At 45.5% G+C, this 19997-nt stretch overlaps 1 protein-coding gene across 4 annotated transcripts in view; it reads right to left on the reverse strand.

Moving 5' to 3' along the window:
• Positions 1-19997, reverse strand: part of cep162 (centrosomal protein 162) — a 47045-nt gene that overhangs the window by 15996 nt on the left and 11052 nt on the right. For 2 of the 4 annotated variants that reach the window (XM_038273566.1, XM_038273564.1), the window contains 12 exons: positions 16860-17037; positions 16670-16716; positions 16518-16588; positions 14979-15003; positions 14625-14729; positions 11666-11845; positions 5479-5560; positions 4179-4416; positions 3987-4113; positions 3776-3903; positions 3572-3706; positions 1435-1566 (listed from right to left, as the gene is read on the reverse strand). In XM_038273566.1, coding sequence (XP_038129494.1) covers positions 1435-1566; positions 3572-3706; positions 3776-3903; positions 3987-4113; positions 4179-4416; positions 5479-5560; positions 11666-11845; positions 14625-14729; positions 14979-15003; positions 16518-16588; positions 16670-16716; positions 16860-17037 — 1448 coding nt within the window. Of the gene's footprint in view, positions 1-1434; positions 1567-3571; positions 3707-3775; positions 3904-3986; positions 4114-4178; positions 4417-5478; positions 5561-11665; positions 11846-14624; positions 14730-14978; positions 15004-16517; positions 16589-16669; positions 16717-16859; positions 17038-17125; positions 17410-19997 lie in introns of those variants that run through there. The other 2 variants (XM_038273567.1, XM_038273565.1) reach the window with 2 other exon arrangements.

Raw genomic sequence — 19997 nt, forward strand, 5'->3', positions numbered from 1 at the left:
TAGAGATAGATCAGGATAACCTGAGCCACCCTAACTATAAGCTTTATCAAAAATGAAAGTTTTAAGCCTAGCCTTAAAAGTAGACAATTTCAATGGTGAAGTCCTCTGGAAATCTTCAATAATTGTTGTTGATTGCAGATGTGTCTAGTAGTTCCCATTGATTTAGCTTGGAAAGCGGGGAGAATGGCGCTAGGCTTACCGCACCGTGACGTCACTGCTGGAAGATGGCAGGAGGGAGGGGCTACTATATTTGGGCAAAAATGGCCGCTCCCAGACTCAGTGATCGCAACAAAAACCTATTATTATTTTTTTACCAATTAAAGCTAAATTAAATTAATTACTTATTAGTTTTAGGTATAAATAATGATCCATTGATTATTTCTTGCTGACCGAACTTTTCCTTTAATAAACTGTTTCAGAGTAGTGATCATAGCGTTCTGCATCAGCAGTGCTGTCTCTCCCAGATCAGCTTCTCTGATTGGTTGATGCGGAGCGTCCAGCAGCTGCTGCTTGTGAAACGCGTCACATCGCTGTGCTGCAACATATCAGTGGAAATTTATAGGGTGGCTCTGAGCTATCCCTCATAGACCACATTTCCCATGATTCATTGTGGTTGAAAACATATTAGTCAAGCCTGGACATCAATGGCAGGTAATGGTCGCAATGACTGTGATGAAAGATGTCTTTAATATGCTTTCATGTTTTCCAGTGAGAAGGAACTTTGATTAATATCAAATATATCCGGTAAAGATGTCACTGAATAAAAAAACAAAAACTGGTGCCTTGTTTCCCTGAGACCTGATAAGGCCTGAACACACCGGCAGCGTATGACTTTTAATCTCTGATACGATTTCTTTCCATGTCACACTGACTGCGCATAGAGAGGCTCTGTCTAGGCAGGGTGAGCACATTTTATTTACTTCTGTTAAAAACATAATTAGATCTACATCTAGAGAAAAGAAAAACGCAGCAATAAACTCTGTGGGACGGTTTCTATGGTGACTGAGACAGAGAGGTGATTCTCAGAGAGATCTGGGAAGTTTATCACAGTTTTTCTTTCTTTTTTCCTAAAGAGGTGAGAGAGATACGCTGCGCTGACCTGCTCTGTCTGCTCCTTCTTATTCTGGTTTCTGTGAGGGTATGAAGGGTTAACGCGTCTCTCTTCCTGTCAGATCCATGAAATTGCTGCTGAATTGCTGCGTAGTCTGACTAAAACAGACCTGAGCTCTCTCTCTGTAGGATCCATGCAGCCTTGCCTAAAATCCTGTCGGGTGACTTTCAATGAGCGCTGAAAACCACGACCTCGTCCGTCACGGTTTTCTGTCGGATGGGACTGGCTGTGCTCAGGCATTTATTCCTGAGAGCTAAGGATGTTCTAGAAGGCCTGCTGTACGACCGCCGGACATGTTCAGAGGAACGGATGAGGACACCAACCTGCTGGTAACCTCTGAGGAGCGTCTCCTGCTCCTGGATCTCCTTCTCTATTTTCTGACATTTCTCCTCAGAGCTGAGGTCTGCAGGCTCCACCCGTCTCCTCTTCTGACTGGCTTCCTCTGCAAGGCGCAGCTGAGGGATGAAAGAGGGAAAAATGGCTTTAAGACAGCTTTCATTTCATGTTACCGTAATATCTGGAACATCATCTGATGTTCATGGTTTTAACGGAAGGTTGGGAGGACTTCATGCTGTTTATTTTACTGAGGGGTTGGGCTGGAAACAGGCAGACCTGACAACCCTGGCAGTGAAGGGTGGATGGAGTTTTTAGCTGCACCTTGAAGAAGATAGTAGATGATTGCTTGTAACAGTGGTGGAGGAGGTATACTACCCGTAGCAGCCATGTTTCCCTGCCGTGTGTTTTCTACCGGGGCTGCTGCGGCCTGCCCTCAGGTCCAGAGTGTGACTGTAGGCTAGAGGTCCGCTCTGGATGGTTCTGATCTGTGAGGTGTGATACATCACTACCTGAGACAGAACTGGCTGATGGTTCAACCGTACAAACCAATCCAGACTGGATGTTCTGGAACAATCCTCAGTGTTTACATCCGTATCTATTATAGAATGTTGAGCTACTCCCAACAGGGTTCGTCCTCTGACGTCACCAAACAGAGATGGATTTTTACTAGCTATTCATCAGCTGGAGTGGCTCAGGTTATCCTGAGCTATCTCTATAGTTCTGCTGCTATAGGCTTAGACTGCTGGAGGACATAGGGACCCCTTTTTCATCATTCTGCTTCATTCTATCTCTATTCTCCCACTCTGCAGAATCTCAACACCTTTGTTTCTAGATGTTGGAGCTTGGCCTGTTTTTCAGTGTTTAGTCCTGTTTCCCAGTCATAGCTATGGGATCACCTTCTTCTGTGGCTAACTGGATATTCTATCTTTCATCCTTTTGACATGAAAACTGTTCTTTCCCAGACAGAGCCACCTGTGGAGCTAGCTTAATATGTTTTTCTAACATAGAAAGTATTAAATCATCAGTTCTTTCTATGTTCGTTTAGTACTTCTGCTTCTGTCTAGTTGATCCCAAGTGGACCTCAGCAGAATGCTGCTCACACTGAGCCTGCTGCTGGTTCTGCTGGAGGTCTTTTTCCCCCCACTGTCGCTGCCTGCATGCTCACTGTGAGGGATTGCTGAAGAGACAACAAGACAATGCAATCGAATATCCTCTGACTACCTGTTCATCCAGGAAGACAGAATCCAGTAAAGTCAAAGACTGGCTTCAGGTTTCCTTCAGATAGAAAAGAAAACTTTGAGCTTTTAATCTGACTTCTTGATCTGATTGAATTGTCTCTGTAGGGAGACCTGAGATGACATGTGCTGAGGTTAATATAATTAAACTGAACTGATTTAACTCGACAAGGAGAAAAGAAAACAAAGGAGCTGACAGCATGTTCTGATGTAGCAGGATGAATGTCAGGCTTCTGCTAACTAGCATTCAAAGCCCTGCAGCCAGAATCAGGCTCCTCCTGCCTGTGGGAGGGAAAGCTGTTCCTGTAGCAGATTAAGGTCCTTCTTTCCACTGCACTGTTTGAGCTCTCCAAGGTCCTGATGCCTCTGCTCGTGCTTGCAGATGGTCTGCTTCTGTGCTTCCACCAGGGGGCAGTGGCTCACTAAGGATAACCTGATGCCTCAGTCGATCTGACTGTGAGCACATGTGCCTCCATCATTGTTTCTGGGTGCTTTAGGTCCCTTCTGCTTGTCCTGAAGATCATCAAATTTGACTGAAATCTAATTGGCTGCAGATTTGAACTCATCTCTGGTGAACGGAAATCTTTCTGTGATTCCATTTATCTTATCCGGCTGCTCTTCTTTCCTCCGAGGCCTAATCCTGTAAGTTCTGATAAGTCCTCTTGGATGCATTTCATTCTAACAATCGTTCTCATAGATTCTCACCCTCATAGATTCCTCTGCACTGATTTAAATTATCATGCCTGGTGGTACCTTGCTTCTTTTGCACAGAACTGGGAAAAAGGGGCTTCTGTTTAGTGGGGTCTGAGGAAGCAGAGCCCATCTGGTAATCTGAGGACTGCTGGTCTCCTTCAGGTCCTACGGAAGCGGTTCTACATGTGTGCTGTACCTTGCTCTGCAGCAGGTAGTTCTGCTGTCTCAGCAGATTCATCTCCTGTACTTCATCCTTCATCCTCTGCAGCTCCTCCTCCTTCTGAGCCAGCTGGACTCTTAGCGCCTCGGCGCCAGAACTGTCCTGAACCGCCTGTAAGAGCCAAACTGACTGAACAAACACGTCCAGCTCTGACCGTTCCACTGTTAGTCGTTTTCTTACCGCGGCCTGAAGAGGGGCTCTGACCTCCTGCGCAGCTTCATGGCTGCCGGTGTGGATCTGCTGCTGGAGGACAGCCAACAGGGACTGAACGGACGCCACCAGCTCGCCGCTCGCCTCCAGACCCGCCTCTGCAGACCAAACAGTACAATCAGCCTGGAAGGAACGGAAGCCTCCTGCTGGAGGAGCTGATCATGACAGGAACAACAGAGACCTGCAGCACCACCATCCGACGGGGGCTTGGAGGGGGCGGCTCTGCTCCTTCCAGCTGCCCTCCCACCCCCAGCCTTAACTCCAGCGGCCGTCTTCCTCTCCGGAACCATGGAGGAGCTCCTGGACGTCTGTGGGGAGAGGATGTATGAAGGGGGGGGAGCATGCAGAGGGAGGTGGAGTCACCGTTCCTCACCCGTTGGTTCCTGGCGTTTCCAGCCTCAGGCAGAGATTGAGAAGAAGATTTTTTCTGTCTTTGCTCTCCCTCCCTGAAGGCCAGCTTTGGGTGGGGAGGTTCTGGGGACCTGGACCTGGTGTGGATGGAGGACCTCGCTGCTCCTTTAAGTCCTGCGGTGGGGCCGCTCTTTCTCGGCTCCTTTGAAGGAGTTTGAACCAGGAAAGTCTTCTTGAGGTCAGGATGGAGCTCTGCTGCCCTGAAAGCAGGCGGTCAGATAGTGGCGGATCTTCAGAACCAGAATCCGATGTTTTATCACTGATGGTTAAAGAGCTGCTTCCACCTCTTCCCACTGATAACCAGAAACCTCATCATCCTGATCCGGGATTCTATTATCATAGCTCTACGTTCATTTAATTGCTGCCGCTGCAGGAACCAGATCTGCTCTGGTCCTGCTTCCTGTCAGTGACCTTACGCTACATGATTGGCTGTGGTTGCCCAGACAACGATGATAACATCCCGCAGCATCAGTGTTCCTAGTTAGGAGCATCTGTAGTGTTCACGCGTCTAATGACTGACGAAGTTTTACCTGATTGAAAACAAAACTGAAAAAACTCTGTTTCTGGTGAACAAAGTAACTGTTAGACCACGATATAAAGAGCTGGGTAGCGCTGTGGCTAGCTGTGCTCAGTAGCTAACAGGTTAGCCTCTTTTAGCTCGCTCAGTTAGCCACATTAAGCTACACGACTTTTAAATTTGTGTCAACAACAACAGTTCGTTTTCTACCAGTAGAATAACTGTTTTCTTTGTCTAAAATCTCTGCTCTTTATGTTCCATTTGTTCTCCTCTGACCTCAGATCTGAATAAAAAGAATAAAAATAATCTGAGACTTTTTGTGTCACCTTGTTAAATGGCAGAGCTCAGTCTGTCTTAGAACGCGGGACTTTCCTTCCAGACTGACAATGATTGTTTTCTACTTTCAGTAACTTTAGATCGCAGATGAAGTGTAGAATAATAGCAAATATAGGTAATAATATGTTAAGACTCCAAAAGAGACTTGATCCTTAAGAAACGGGCGCAATAGAGTTTGTCCGAGTGGAGTTGCCATAAGGTGACGTCATAAGAAGGGGCGGGGCCCCGAGCAGGTCTGGTACCTTCACCTTCAGAAAAACACAACTAAGGCAAAGATTTTCTCCAACACACAAACTCAAACATCCTCATACGTTCACTTTCATATCATATAAATTCCCTCCAAGCTAAGAGGCAGAAGGTTATGATCCATAACAGCAGTTGTGAGCTGATCTGAGGTGTAACTCCTAACCAGGCAGCCGGCAGGTTGAAGCTCTGAGCTCGGTGGTTTTCTGGCCGGATGGGCTTCATCAGCTCCTCTGCAGTTGGCAAATCTGAAAAACATGAGAGCATCGTTTACCCACATCAGTGAACGCCTCGTTCATCAGGAAAGACATGAAGAATTTAGATGACTGCTGTGGAAATGCTCACTGAATCCTGAAACATTCAAAGCTGTCTTTACTTTCCCTCTCTGATGCAGAACGGCTGACTTTGTTTTTTTTCCTCCACACTAAGAAATGTGCAGCCAGCATCCTGGTGGTGGTGAAAACTTGAACATGCTCCTCCCATCTGTATCTGGATGATTAACATCATCTCTCTGCCTACCTTCCACGGTAACGCCCCACATTATCTAAAGGTCACTCTTGTACTCTGGTTCCTCTAGCTGGGACCTTTTGCCCGTTCCCAGGACCAAGGGAGACCGGTCCCCTCCCACATCTGGGGGGTCTGCAGACTGGGTCTCATTTTAAAACTTTAAAACCTTCCTTTTTATACCATATTTTTAAAGGTCTCCTGTAAAGGAAAGGTCCGGTGCGGTATCGGCTGTTGATCAAGTCCCAGTGCTGTATCTGGTGTTTGTCACAACGCGCTATTATCCAAGTCATCTTGAAAACATTCTTCTTCCAAATGTTGGCTACATATTACGGGTTTTTTCTCTGGCCAGAAGTTCGATGGCAAATCCTCCCTCTTCAAGTTGGCGATCCAACGACCAACCCGTCCGTTGAGGATCAGGAATCAGAAAGGTGGAATAACTGTTTAACTGTTAAACAGTTTCACTATAGCTCTGGTGAATTTCAATGGTGAAGTCCTCAAGAAATCTTCAATAATTGTTGTTGATTGCAGATGTGTCTTAACCTGACTCCGCCAGATGGATTTGCTCCGCATATCCATCTAGAAACCTTCCGTTGAAGTAATTTTGGGAAGGGGCGAAAATACTGGTTAGCTGATTGGCCTATGTTGGTCATAGACGGGCCAAATAAACCAATCAGATCAACGAAGCATATGACGTACTAACAGAGCGACGACGAAGAGGAGCCAATTGATAGATCAAACTCTTGCTGAAACCAGTCGGGAGAAGAGCAAAAACATCTTTTCCTCTGAGAAAAGCCTCCAGAGCAGTGTTTTGCTCTTCTTTCAGTGAAGAAATACTCTGTAATTCCCATAAAACTTGCTCGATAGCCACGCTAACGCTAGTTTCATCGGCTGAAGCCGCCATGTTCTTTAGACTGAACTGTCGCGCTTCTCGTTGCGTCACACCTCAACCCGCCTCAAAGCCAACGCTGATTGGACGTTCGTTTGGTGAACGGCTCCAAATTTTCTTTAACGGAGAGTCTCCAGACTGATCTGCGAGTGAAACCTTGAAAGCTCGTGAGATCAGGATGGTCTCACGAGGCTAGATGTGTCTAGTACATAAGCGTCGTTAGACCTATTTAAGGGTGGCTTCAGTCACCCTTTCTTTGGCATTAGCCACCCTATAATTATTTTGCGATTTAAAAAAAAATATATTTTTTTCTGTATTTATTTTTCCCTCATATTTTCCCAAAACAAATGCAGTAAAGCACCGAATAAAAGCCATAAAGAAGACAAGTTGATCTAAACAATCATAGGCGTAACTTCCTTAAGGACTGGTGTGGACATGTCCCCACCAATATTTTGTCCACGTATTTTGCTTTCGGTGCTGTGTATATCTGATTAAAACCCCATTCATGCCGCTCCTCAGAAAGAAAATAAAAAAGTTCTCCCCGCTGCTCACCGTCCACAAACCCCGACAAAAAACTCAGAAAAAAGAATCTGTTGCCTCTCGCTTTCTCCCTATCACCCCCCTCCGCCCTCTCCCCATAACATTTGAATTGAAGATATCCGCGGGTGACGGGTCGGGTTCGGTAGTCATCCTAACGGGTTCGGGCGGGTGCGGGTTTGTAAAACTCGACCCATGCAGGTCTCTAAGCTACACTACATTCAGTATCGTTGCCATAGAAACAGACAACAGCGCCAATATATCAGAATTATACTAAAACACACGCAAATAATTTCCCACATAAAAAACAGGACTTTCAGTCCATTACAGTTTTCCGTTTTTAGAGGGTTGTTTATGTTGCGTTTATTAAGTGATGGCTGTGGTATATTAGCTTTCACTGCTATAAGCTTTCGCAGCAGTGATTGATTAATTTAAACACCTGCTCTACTGATGGTCTATCGGAGTTGGTGTTTAGGTTGAACATAAAGAACACCTTTTATTTGAAGCTTCTTGTAGCTACTGTTTTAATCCCGGCTTTACTTAAAACTTTTTCCTGACTTTGATAGTGTTGCCATTCAGTAGCAAGCACTGCGCCCCTTTTTCTTTTATATGTACATTTAAGATTTAGCGTGTTATGTTGACAACTCATGAGCAAGCTGCTTTTTGCAATCTAGCAGGGAGGTAAGGATAGGATCTTACAGGTGTGACGTCACTCTGCAGGGGGTCCAAAGATAAAATATTTAAAAAATTTTGGCATTGGAATTTCAGATTTAAGGGAGTTAGAAAGTTCACTTAGTAAAAGTGCAAATAATAAATCTGATTAGCGATTACTTTTAAGCTGGTTGAACATACTGCGACAGACTGGTGACCTGTCCAGGGTGATCCCACCTCTCACCCAGAACGTGGCTGGAGATATGCACCAGCACCTCCTGATCCCACTGAGGGATAAGGTTAAAGAAAATGGATGGTTGAACATAGTCCGCTCTCCCAGATTCTATCATCAGTATTGATACCCTCAGGGGCGGATTTAGGAAATTTGGGGCCCAAGGCAAAGACAGGCAGGGGGCCCCCTGAGAAGTAAACCCATAAAACAGACCCATTGTACAGATAGAGAAATGTTCATAGAATAGACATCCATTATCTGTTCTAGGTTTTGTCCCTCTCTTCTTGTCCCTTTTTCCTCTCTATTTATCAGCGTTCTGATGGCATTTTAGTCAAAGGATTTTTATCAAAAACATAATTAATGTGCACAAATAAGGATTAGTTGTATTAACCATACATGGAAACAGAGTTTTATGGGGCCCCAGAACTTGGGGCCCTAGGCAACTGCCTAGTATTGCCTAATGGTAAATCCCCCCTGGATACCCTGCTGGTGGATGTTCTTGACAGAAAGACGGAGTTGCTTAATCATATTCTGCTTAAGGTCCCATAAGATCTCGTCCGAGTCCTGGTTTAAAAGTAAATACATTTTAAAAAGTGACCTAAAATTGACTGTCAATAAATGTTCTACAAAATTGATATATTTATTTGATTTCTTTGATTTGTACTGTCTGTTTAGATTTATGTGATATTTTTTGCACAAAATATATAAGTGAATATTGTAACAGTTATGTTTTCAACTGTAAGCATTAAATTGATAAATGTTATTCGCATTTTTTTGGCTTTATCCTTTCCAACAACAAAAAAAAGGCGTCGCGCAGGTAGCTCCCTTTCCTTATGAGCCGTCCCCACCAACTTTCAACACAAAGTTACACCCTTGTCTTAGACAACGCCTTAGCAGGTGCACTGAAAAAATTCGGCGCGCGCTTTATCTTCTAGGGGCTGAGCCACCCTTGTCTCTTAAACCTAGAGACGCCCCTGGTCTAGTAGTTCCCATTGATTTAGCTTGGAAAGCGGGGAGAATGGCGCTAGGCTTACCGCACCGTGACGTCACTGCTGGAAGATGGCAGGACCCTAGGGGGTCCACGGAGGTACTGCATGGGGGTCGCAAAATTTTTGGTTGATTAGACTATTTTTTTATATTCCCCCCTGGAATTTTTTCCTCTAATTGAAATGTCTTTAAATCCACATTAACATGAATCCAACAGACTGTAGTAAACAGATAAATGGAGGCAGAAGATGTCTTTCAGTCATCAATGCTCACATTCAGAGACACACAGGAGCTCTTTCAAGCTGGCCACCGTTTCATTCACAACACCTGTCCCATCAACCAGGAATCAGAAATACTTTAATAATCCCAGGGAGGGATTACTTTAGTTACATTACTCCATCTGTAATAGAGGGACTATACAGGTGCTGGTCATAAAATTAGAATATCATGAAAAAGTAGATTGATTTCAGTAATTCCATTTAAAAAGTGAAACTTGTATATTATATTCATACATTACATACAAACTCTTATATTTCAGATGTTTATTTTGTTTAATTTTGATGATTACAAATGACAACAAATGAAAATCTCAAATTCATCATATCAGAAAATTAGAATATTACTGAAGACCAATAAAAACAAAGGATTTATAGAAATGTTGGCCAACTGAAAAGTATGAACATGAAAAGTATGAGCATGTACAGCACTCAGTATTTAGTTGGGCCTCCTTTGGCCTGTATTACTGCAGCAATGCGGCGTGGCATGGAGTCGATCAGTCTGTGGCACTGCTCAGGTGTTATGATAGCCCAGGTTGCTCTAATAGTGGCTTTTAGCTCTTCTGAATTGTTGGGTCTGGTGTATTGCATCTTCTTCTTCACAATACCCCATAGATTTTCTATGGGGTTAAGGTCAGGAGAGTTTGCTGGCCAATTAAGAACAGGGATACCATGGTCCTTCAACCAGGTACTGGTAGCTTTGGCACTGTGTGCAGGTGCCAAGTCCTGTTGGAAAATGAAATCTGCATCTCCAAAAAGTTGGTCAGCTGCAGGAAGCATGAAGTGCTCTAAAACTTCCTGGTATGTGGCTGCGTTGACCCTGGACCTCAGAAAACACAATGGACCAACACCAGCAGATGACATGGCACCCCAAACCATCACTGACTGTGGAAACTTTACACTGGACTTCAAGCAACGTGGATGAAGTGCCTCTCTTCTTTTCCTCCAGACTCTGGGACCTTGATTTCCAAAGGAAATGCAAAATTTACTTTCATCAGAGAACATGACTTTGGACCACTCACCAGCAGTCCAGTCCTGTTTCTCTTTAGCCCAGGCAAGACGCTTCTGACGCTGTCTGTGGTTCAAGAGTGGCTTGACACAAGGAATGCGACAGCAGAAACCCATGTCTTTCATACGTCTGTGTGTGGTGGTTCTTGAAGCACTCACTCCAGCTGCAGTCCACTCTTTGTGAATCTCCCCCACATTTTTGAATGGGTTTTGTTTCACAATCCTCTCCAGGGTGCGGTTATCTCTCTTGCTTGTACACTTTTTTCGACCACATCTTTTCCTTCCCTTCGCCTCTCTATTAATGTGCTTGGACACTGAGCTCTGTGAACAGCCAGCCTCTTTAGCGATGACCTTTTGTGTCTTGCCCTCCTTGTGCAAGGTGTCGATGGTCGTCTTTTGGACAACTGTCAAGTCAGCAGTCTTCCCCATGATTGTGTAGCCTATAGAACTAGACTGAAAGACCATTTAAAGGCTTTTGCAGGTGGTTTGAGTTAAATAGCTGATTAGAGTGTGGCACCAGGGGCCATCAATTTTGAACCTTTTCACAATATTCTAATTTTCTGATATGATGAATTTGAGATTTTCATTTGTTGTCATTTGTAATCATCAAAATTAAACAAAATAAACATCTGAAATATATGAGTTTGTATGTAATGTATGAATATAATATACAAGTTTCACTTTTTAAATGGAATTACTGAAATCAATCTACTTTTTCATGATATTCTAATTTTATGACCAGCACCTGTAGGACCAGTTTGATATAACACTATTTCATACAATATTATTAGGAGGTCCCGCTCCATCTCGCCATCAGTTTGGGTCCTTAGCCTGGAACACGTTGAAGACCCCTGCTTTAAATGATCAGTTTTGTGAATTTTAAATTAGTTTAGAATTTCTTCTTATTTTATTCTGTTTTGTTGACTATAGAACTTTGAGATCTAGATCTTAGCCTGGATTTAGATCAAATCTATTTTATTAATAATGCTTTCAGCCCAGAGTCTATATCTGATGGAGAGCAGCGACCTGCCGTCCTCTGACATCACAGCACAGCAGACTGAGAGAGAGGTCCGTTACTGTCCTGATGGTCTGATGTTTTTCAGTTATTTCAGGATTTATCTGAACTGATGAAGTTTAGTTGGTGATGATCAGTCGTTGACGTTTGCCTTCCTAGAGAACCTGGCTGGAACATTTTAATGCGATTCAAGCAGAAGGGATCAGAGCTGGGACGCCAGGCTGAAGCCCTGCTCCAGTCTAAGCGGAGTCTGACCTGAGTCCTTGGTGGAAGCCGGCTGCAGAGACTGCTGAGGGGGAGAGGGGGGAGGCGCCGCCCCCTCAGCCCCCCCTCTATCCCCCAGGTGATGGTCTGAGTCGTCCACAGAGTGGATCTGCCTGTATGCCTCCTGAAGAGCCTCCACCTCTGAGCCTCCACTCTGTGTGTACAGCTGCCCTGAAGACACAACAAGCAGACGGTTAAACTAACAAACAGCCAGAAAAGCTTCATGTCTGCTTTTCAATCCACTCATCCTCGTGTTTCATTAAAAAGCCTCTCAGCCAAACTCTGGACTTCAGAAGCCTTTTCATCAAATACTTCACTAACTTTTGGAACAAGTGTAGCTTAATGAGGAATTTTACTGTATTTTATGTACTTTTACAAATTAGGACAAAGCTTCACTGCTTTAACTTGACTCTAATGCTACGTTGAGAGCGTGCGCAGCAGGAGCAGCTAAAACACGTGCGCTGCTTCATTTTTGATGCTTGAACCAGTTTAGTTCTGACGCGCGGCTGAAGCATCTCTGCTGCTCTAGCTGCGCGGTGATAAAGTGGGTCTGATGCATGTTGGGCGGAGCTACTCTATCCTTTCTCTGCCTGGAACAATGGCAGCTATATTAGCTGTGATCAGCGGGTAGAAAGTAGTTAGAATCTATGTTGAAGTGAGAAAGTCCTCCTGAAAACATGGTCTGTGCATCAGTTCATCCAGATTACCATCCTGCCTTCAAAGATTATTTCTCTGTGGGAGCCGCTCAGACCCCCACATACCGGCGCTGCGCTGTCACTGGGAATCCCCAGCAGCAGCTGCCTCAGGCCCGCTCGCCTCTTGGGGGTTTTCCCCTCCTGTTGGTGGCGGCTGGAAGTAGATGTTAGCGTTTTTCAGGTCTGTGCTACAAACTGCAGGCAGCAGGATAATAAAAGCCAACAAATTCTGCCGGCAGGTTTCTACATTTGAAGTTAATTTAGGCGTTAATAAACTGTTTCAGAGGAGTGATCATAGCGCTCTGCATCAGCAGTGCTGTGTCTGACTCCCTGCCAGCTCCCAGATCAGCTTCTCTCATTGGTTGATGAGGCGTCCAGCAGCTAAAGTTGCATTTTTCCACTCCAGCAGCTGCTGCTTCTGAAGCGCGTCAGATGCTCTGAAGCTCAAAATGCGCTGCAGGACCTTTTGCTGGGCCTTGATCAATCAACCATTGACTTAGCATGTTAGCTTGCTGCTTCTGCTGCTTGCGGCCTGAACGTAGCATAACTGTTAACCCTGACAGGCTTCCCACCGTGGTTAACATCCCATTTAGGAACTTTCCCGGACCAATTTGTGCCCCTCTATTTGAAACTAAAAATGTTCTGACTGATGCAGCGTTGTTGCGAGTTGATTCCTTCCCAATATCATCGCAACCCCCCACCCCCGTACAGGGGACCAGAATATCTCGCTGGTTCAGCCAGGCCAACAATGACGCCCAAAGGCCCCCATTTTAGAGACTAAGGCTACGTTCACACTGCAGCCTGAAGTGACCCAAATCTGATTTTTTTTGCCCATATGCGACCTGGATCTGATCATTTCATGACTGAACAACACAGATCCCATTTTTTTCAAACCGACCCAGGCCGCTTGGCTCTGTGGTCCTGAATCCGATACGAATCTGATCTTTTCAAATGCGACCTGCTTCTGAATGGCCAGGTCGGATGAATGCAACCCAACAAGGGTCACTATCCTGGGACTTGCTGTGAAGAAGCGGCAACAAAAACAACAACCATGGCGGACGATGATGAGGAGAGCAGTATTCTTTTTAACCATCTAGAAAAAATGTAGGTTTTAAGGTTTGGAAGGATCCCTAGATGCGCTCCAGCTTTACCATCCATGTTTACTTCCGTAAACACAGAGCACGCTGGCTTGTGACGTCATTGCGTCCTCTACTGCGAATGCGGGACACAAGCTGTGTGAATGTAGTTTACACCGGAGATCATGTACAAGTCGCATATATTTGGAAATGTGAACTGCAAAAAAATTGGATTTCACAAAAAAATTGGAATTGCGCATCAAGGCCTGCAGTGTGAATGTAGCCATAGAGCAACATCGGGCATTGCAGGCTAACAAAGGAGCCAAACGACCCCCATTCCAAAGGGGGGGACCCGTTCATCCGTTTCTATTTGCATGTTTTCTAAACTAAAACCAGGCTTTGTTGGGCTGCTGGATAAAACCTGGAACTAAACGCTATTTCTGACATTTTGGATTAAAAAATCTTCCTGGATGGAAGAGAAACGTCTTCAAACTTGGAAACAAAGTCCAGTGGATTGTTTTTAACTTTTTTCGAAAGGTTCTGATTGATGTGTTCACCTGTTTTTTTTCAATCGTTACACGCAGCTACAGCTCACACTGTACGGTGAAACCGCAGGGTTTAAAAGTTCACAGCTCACCATGTTTGTTCTCACGCTGTGACCCGACGCTCTGATGCGATCTACCTGCTCACTGTACGTCTAAAAACCAGGTGGGACTCAGCTCAGCTAAAGTGATCAGCAGATTTTGAAGCTGAAAATGTTTCAATCTGATAGTGAAACTTTGTAAATGTAAACATGTTAAACATGCAAAATCATGTTTTTGTTCAGTCCAAATGCATATAACATATTAATGGATCAAAACCATTAAAACCTAATGGAATATAAATCCTCTGTTCTTATTGATAAGCCGACGTTGAAATCCAGAACCTGCATCCTTAAAGCTCCTCAGAAAACCTGGTTTTCTTTCTCAGAGCCTCATGTTTTAAAATCAACATGTGAGAGAAGGAGCTAAACCTGGAGCGACAGGTCTGGCACCCCTAGTGGCTGAAGCGGGTCGGACCTCGGCTGCTAGGGAACCAAACCAGTGGAGTCAAACCATAAACAGAAGCAGACTTCCAGCCCCTCTGATGGTTCTGGTCAGGTTTTTCTGTTAAAGCGGTTTTTCAGGTAGATGACCGTACCTCCATCCTTCCCTCCGTCCGTACCTCCATCCTTCCCTCCGTCCTTCCCTCCGTCCGTCCCTCTGTCTTCTCCACAGGTGTCGTCCAAAGAGTCGTAGAGAGAAACTGAGAAATAAGCATCCATCTGTTATCTGGTGTTATTGTTCAAACTGATGAAAGAAAATCTCACATTTCATTGAGTTTTGTTTCCTTCATGGTGAAGCAATCAGAACCGATGTTCCTAGAAACTCCTTTAATGAGGGGCAGTGGACCCAGTGTGTAGAGCTCAAAGGAGGAGAGAACCGGGTCAGAACCCACTCTGTCTGCTCTCAAACCGGGCCACCTGTCATCAGCAGTGAATATTAAAGCTCTCACCTCTGGCCAGAATCTGAGACGCTTTCTGTAACGGAGAAAAAATGGCGGATTAGTGAAGATCAGAAAATCACACTGCAAAGAACACAAGTCTGGATGAGTCCGTTTTTCCTAATTAAGATCTTTTTTTCTTCATTGAGGAGGTAAGTAAGACACTGCCAATGCAACAAGCCAATTTATAGTTAAAAAAAAAAAAATAAAAACAATTGCATCGTCTAATTTCTATTCAGTTTATTTCTATAGCTCCAATTCACATCATGTCATCTCAGGTCACTTTCCAGTTCACCAGATCATCCAGTCAGATTGATTCAAAATTTTCTATCTAAGGAAAACCAGCTGATTGCATCGACTCATTGACTCTTCAGCAATCCCTCACACTAAGCATGCTTGTAGCGACAGTGGAGAGGAAAAACTCCCCTTTAACAGGAAGAAACCTCCAGCAGAACCAGGCTCAGTGTGAGCGGCCATCTGCTGAGGCCCACTGGGGTTCAAGGAGACAGAAGCAGACATAGAAAAAGAAGCATAGATACAAAAGGCAACCAGCTCCACAGGCGGCCCCGTCCAGGAAACACACAGCCAGGCAGACGAGCTCCGAGCCAGCTCCCATGTCAGAGGATGAAGAGAGCACATCCAGTTAGTCACAGTCAGAGAAACAGGACTACACTGGAAAACAGGCCGATCTCCAACATCTAGAAACAAAGGTGTTGATGGCAGCAGCACAGCTGATATGTATATTTCAAGTGCATATTATCTAAATATTATCTATTGTAAGAGTAAAAATATAAATCATCTTATTTACCTACTAAATTTAACATTGTTTTAACGCCGCAGACAATCACACTGGAAAAATAATCTAAAAATAAGTAACAATTTCTTAATATCAGTATATTTATTATTTTGTTATTTTAAATGTGGATTGTCTTGTTCTGTTGGCAAAATGTCTGTTTTACCTCCTCAATTCAAGAACAAATGCAGTTTTTTAAAGAAAAAAAGACCTGGATAGAACTGGATGTTTTCCAGTGCAGCATTTGATTCCTCACTACTCTACGCTTCCTCGGGTCCATTTCCCGGATCGGGTTTATTAATTAACTTCCAGATATGGAGAGCAGCAGGTATGAGGGACCAGAAAGCGTTTCCAGCAGATGAAGAGCAGAAACGTCTAATGGTGAAGAGTCAGCGCTCCCAACCTGCCCAGTAAAATATGCTGAACATCGCTGGGATCCAGCCGGATGGGAATTCTTCTAATCTATCATGTTGGCTGTGTTTGGTTTATCTGATGAGCTTTTTGATTCTGTTTGTGCTGAAATATTGACGCTATTCTGCTAAAGATGCTGAGATTATGTCACATAAGGACGTGTCTCCACCTGGTGGACAGAAATATGTCACTGTCAGAGAAAGCTTCAATCTGTGGGATTATTTTCCTGGATGACACTGGATGAATCCCCATCAGCCTGAGTTCAGATCCTTCTGTTAGAAACTGATGTTGGAGAGAAGCTGCTTCTCAGACATTTCTGAGGCTGAACAGAGAGTGGATCTCCCAACCTGCCCCAGTGGCTCCTTTAGACGCTCCTCATCTTCAAAATCCTCACTGTAGTGTGGGGAGATGGCAGGGGCTGCAAGAACAGAGATCTGATGAAGAGACGGAGAGAGAAGCTCAACCAGGACCAGGATGCTCCTCTGGAGGCTCCTCCTACCTGCTGCTCCTGCTTCCCTCTGCTCCATTTCTTCTTTCTCCACTTTTCTAGAAGGAAATAATCTTCTTCAGTCCATAAAGTCTCAAAGCGGAGCTGGAACTTCACACCAACAGATGGTTCTCTAGTTTATGACACCAGTCCAGGTAGCATCCATTGACTGGCTTCCATCAGACTCCAGCTGTTTACAAACCTGAGGTCCATGGTGAAGGTAGAAAGGCTGGAGTCCATCTCTCTGTTCAGCTGAGAGTAATATACAGCTGATGAAGCTCCTGCCTCGATCTGGGCGAAGAACCGGGCCTTCTCCTCCTCCTCCTCCAGGGTGTCCAGACCCATCCTGCTCACCCTCCCAGCTGCTGCCAGCACGGATTCTGCACACAAACAACAACTGTTCAGTCTCTGAGGAAATGCAGAGTGGAGATGATGGAGGGAGGATCCTCAGAGGAAGGTTCTGCCTGCCTGAGGGAAGCTCCATGGTGCCTGGACCACAGGGGGAGGGACGAAGGAGGGAACAAAGGGACAGAGACAGAGACACCCTGTCAGTTTCTCAATCTGTGTACCTGTGCCTTCTCGTGAAACGTCATCAGACTCAGCCCGAGTACGGTTCCAATTCACATGATTGAGAAGACTAAGAACAGAGAAAATCGCCAGCTGTTGTTCTGGCCCCTCCCTCTTTACCCAGCATGCATCAGAGCAGACTTGTCCGTTCTCCAGACTGACAGCTGTCCCAGCATGCACTGCGGCAGCAGCAGCTTCCAGGTTAGCGCTCACAGAGCTCAGAGGATTAAGTTAAAAGTTTTCTTTTCTGTTGCTGTTGTTCAATAAAAGTACGTTTATAGATCATTTGAGGCGAGAAAATTATACTTTAAGCGTCACTATATGGACCATTTACTGATTAAAAAAAAAAAAAGTTCAGGTGTTGAGAGGACCGTGGCAACCAGCGGAGCTCCGCGTCTAACTAAGGGCTAAAGTTAGCCCGTCTGCAGCAGCCAGGGCTAACGTTAGTCCATCCGCAGCAGCCAGGGCTAACGTTAGTCCATCCGCAGCAGCCAGGGCTAACGTTAGCCCGTCCGCAGCAGCCAGGGCTAACGTTAGTCCGACTGCAGCAGCGATGGCTAACGTAAGCCCGTCCGCAGCAGCCAGGGCTGACGTTAGCCGGTCTGCAGCAGCCAGGGCTAACGTTAGCCCGTCCGCAGCAGCGAGGGCTAATGTTAGTCCGTCCGCAGCAGCCAGGGCTGACGTTAGCCCGTCCGCAGCAGCCAGGGCTAACGTTAGTCCGTCCGCAGCAGCCAGGGCTAACGTTAGTCCGTCCGCAGCAGCCAGGGCTAACGTTAGTCCGTCCGCAGCAGCCAGGGCTAACGTTAGTCCGTCTGCAGCAGCCAGGGCTAACATTAGCCCGCCTGTAGCAGCCAGGGCTAACGTTAGCCCGCCTGTAGCAGCCAGGGCTAACGCTAGCCCGTCCGCAGCAGCCAGGGCTGACGTTAGTCCGTCTGCAGCAGCCAGGGCTAACATTAGCCCGCCTGTAGCAGCCAGGGCTAACGTTAGCCCGCCTGTAGCAGCCAGGGCTAACGTTAGCCCGTCCGCAGCAGCCAGGGCTAACGTTAGTCCGTCCGCAGCAGCCAGGGCTGACGTTAGTCCGTCCGCAGCAGCCAGGGCTAACGTTAGTCCGTCCGCAGCAGCCAGGGCTAACGTTAGTCCGTCTTCGGCAGCCAGGGCTGACGTTAGTCCATCCGCAGCAGCCAGGGCTAACGTTAGTCCGTCCGCAGCAGCCAGGGCTAACGTTAGTCCGTCCGCAGCAGCCAGGGCTGACGTTAGTCCATCCGCAGCAGCCAGGGCTAACGTTAGTCCGTCTGCAGCAGCCAGGGCTAATGTTAGTCGGTCCGCAGCAGCAAGGGCTAACGTTAGTCCGTCCGCAGCAGCCAGGGCTAACGTTAGCCCGCCTGCAGCAGCCAGGGCTAACGTTAGCTCTGGCTGCTGCAGTCCTCTCTCAGCATAGCCGTGTGTGAAGGACCGTTGGCTCTGATGGCGAGTTTGATTGTTTTATTTGGAAAAATGTTCATTTGATTTGTGTTTATCTGACTGTGTTCATTATTATTACCACACTAGATTAAAAAAGCAATAATTTATTATTATCCAGAGACTATTAATAACATGAGGTAAAATGCAGCTCCGGACTATCTTTGAATGTGGTGACGTCACGAGCGCGCTGCTGGGTCCATACTTTCTCTGTTCTTGTCAAGAACGTACTTAGTGAGAACACCAGTCCATACTCGCGTTCTTAGAATTGAGAAACAGCCTCAGTTGCTGCCGTCTGTTGCATTATGGGTAATTCTGGCGCTCTAACGGGTCCCTTCTGCTTTTGACCAGAGATTCTGGGCTTTCCCATCCTGACTGACGGTCCCTGAAGGCAGCGCCATGTGAAATAAGGATCAGGGTGATGAGTATGGGGCCGAAATGGTAGCGTTAATATTTGCAAATGTGTGTGGAGAGTTGTGTGTCTGTATCTCGATTTGTGTGTGTGCAGTGGGATTTGAAAATGTGTAAATAAATCTGTAAATGTGTGAGGAGATTTGTGTGTCTGTACAACAATCTGCAAATGTGTAAAACTACTTGTGTGAAATCCGTTTTGCAAATGTGTAAAAAATCCACAAATCTGTATTCAGATCTGCAAATGTGTACTGAGATTTGCAAATGTGTAAAAAATCCACAAATCTGTATTCAGATCTGCAAATATGTACTGAGATTTGCAAATGTGTAGATCAATCTGTAAGCACACACAGAGACACTTGTGTCTGAAGTATTTTCGCTTCAAGACCCAGAAATACAGACAAATCATTGGTTACAAGTCAAGCGGTTTTTCGGTTGGCTCTCTTTACACACGTGATTTTTGCTACTCTTCTGCTGCGTGAGATGCACAAATGCATAGAAGGATTTGTATGAGTATTTTTGCAATTTGTAACCCCTTGCGCAGGCTCGCAGGCTCACATGCTGCCCTGACCGCAGGCTCGCAGGCTCACAGACAGCCTCTACCTTTTTTTTCCCTCCGCTGCGGGAGTTGACGTGACAAGGATGATATATTGATACCATTCAGTAAGGAAAAAATTTAATCTATTATTAAACAAAAGGTTACGGAAAGATGGCAGAAGCTGTGGGAAGAGCATAGAACTGGAAGTTGGCTTTATAGTATTCAAAGGAAAATTGGTGAAATGAGGAGAACGGAAAGGAATAAAAAAGAGGTTATATCTAGATTAAGTTTCGGAAACACGGGGTTAAATGGAAACTTATTTAGAATGGGAACAGGAGGTTGTGGTTTTTGTTATCAAGGGGAGAC

Source organism: Cyprinodon tularosa, unplaced genomic scaffold (assembly GCF_016077235.1).
Source record: "Cyprinodon tularosa strain WSP-4 unplaced genomic scaffold, ASM1607723v1 ctg877, whole genome shotgun sequence".
Lineage (NCBI taxonomy): Eukaryota > Metazoa > Chordata > Actinopteri > Cyprinodontiformes > Cyprinodontidae > Cyprinodon > Cyprinodon tularosa.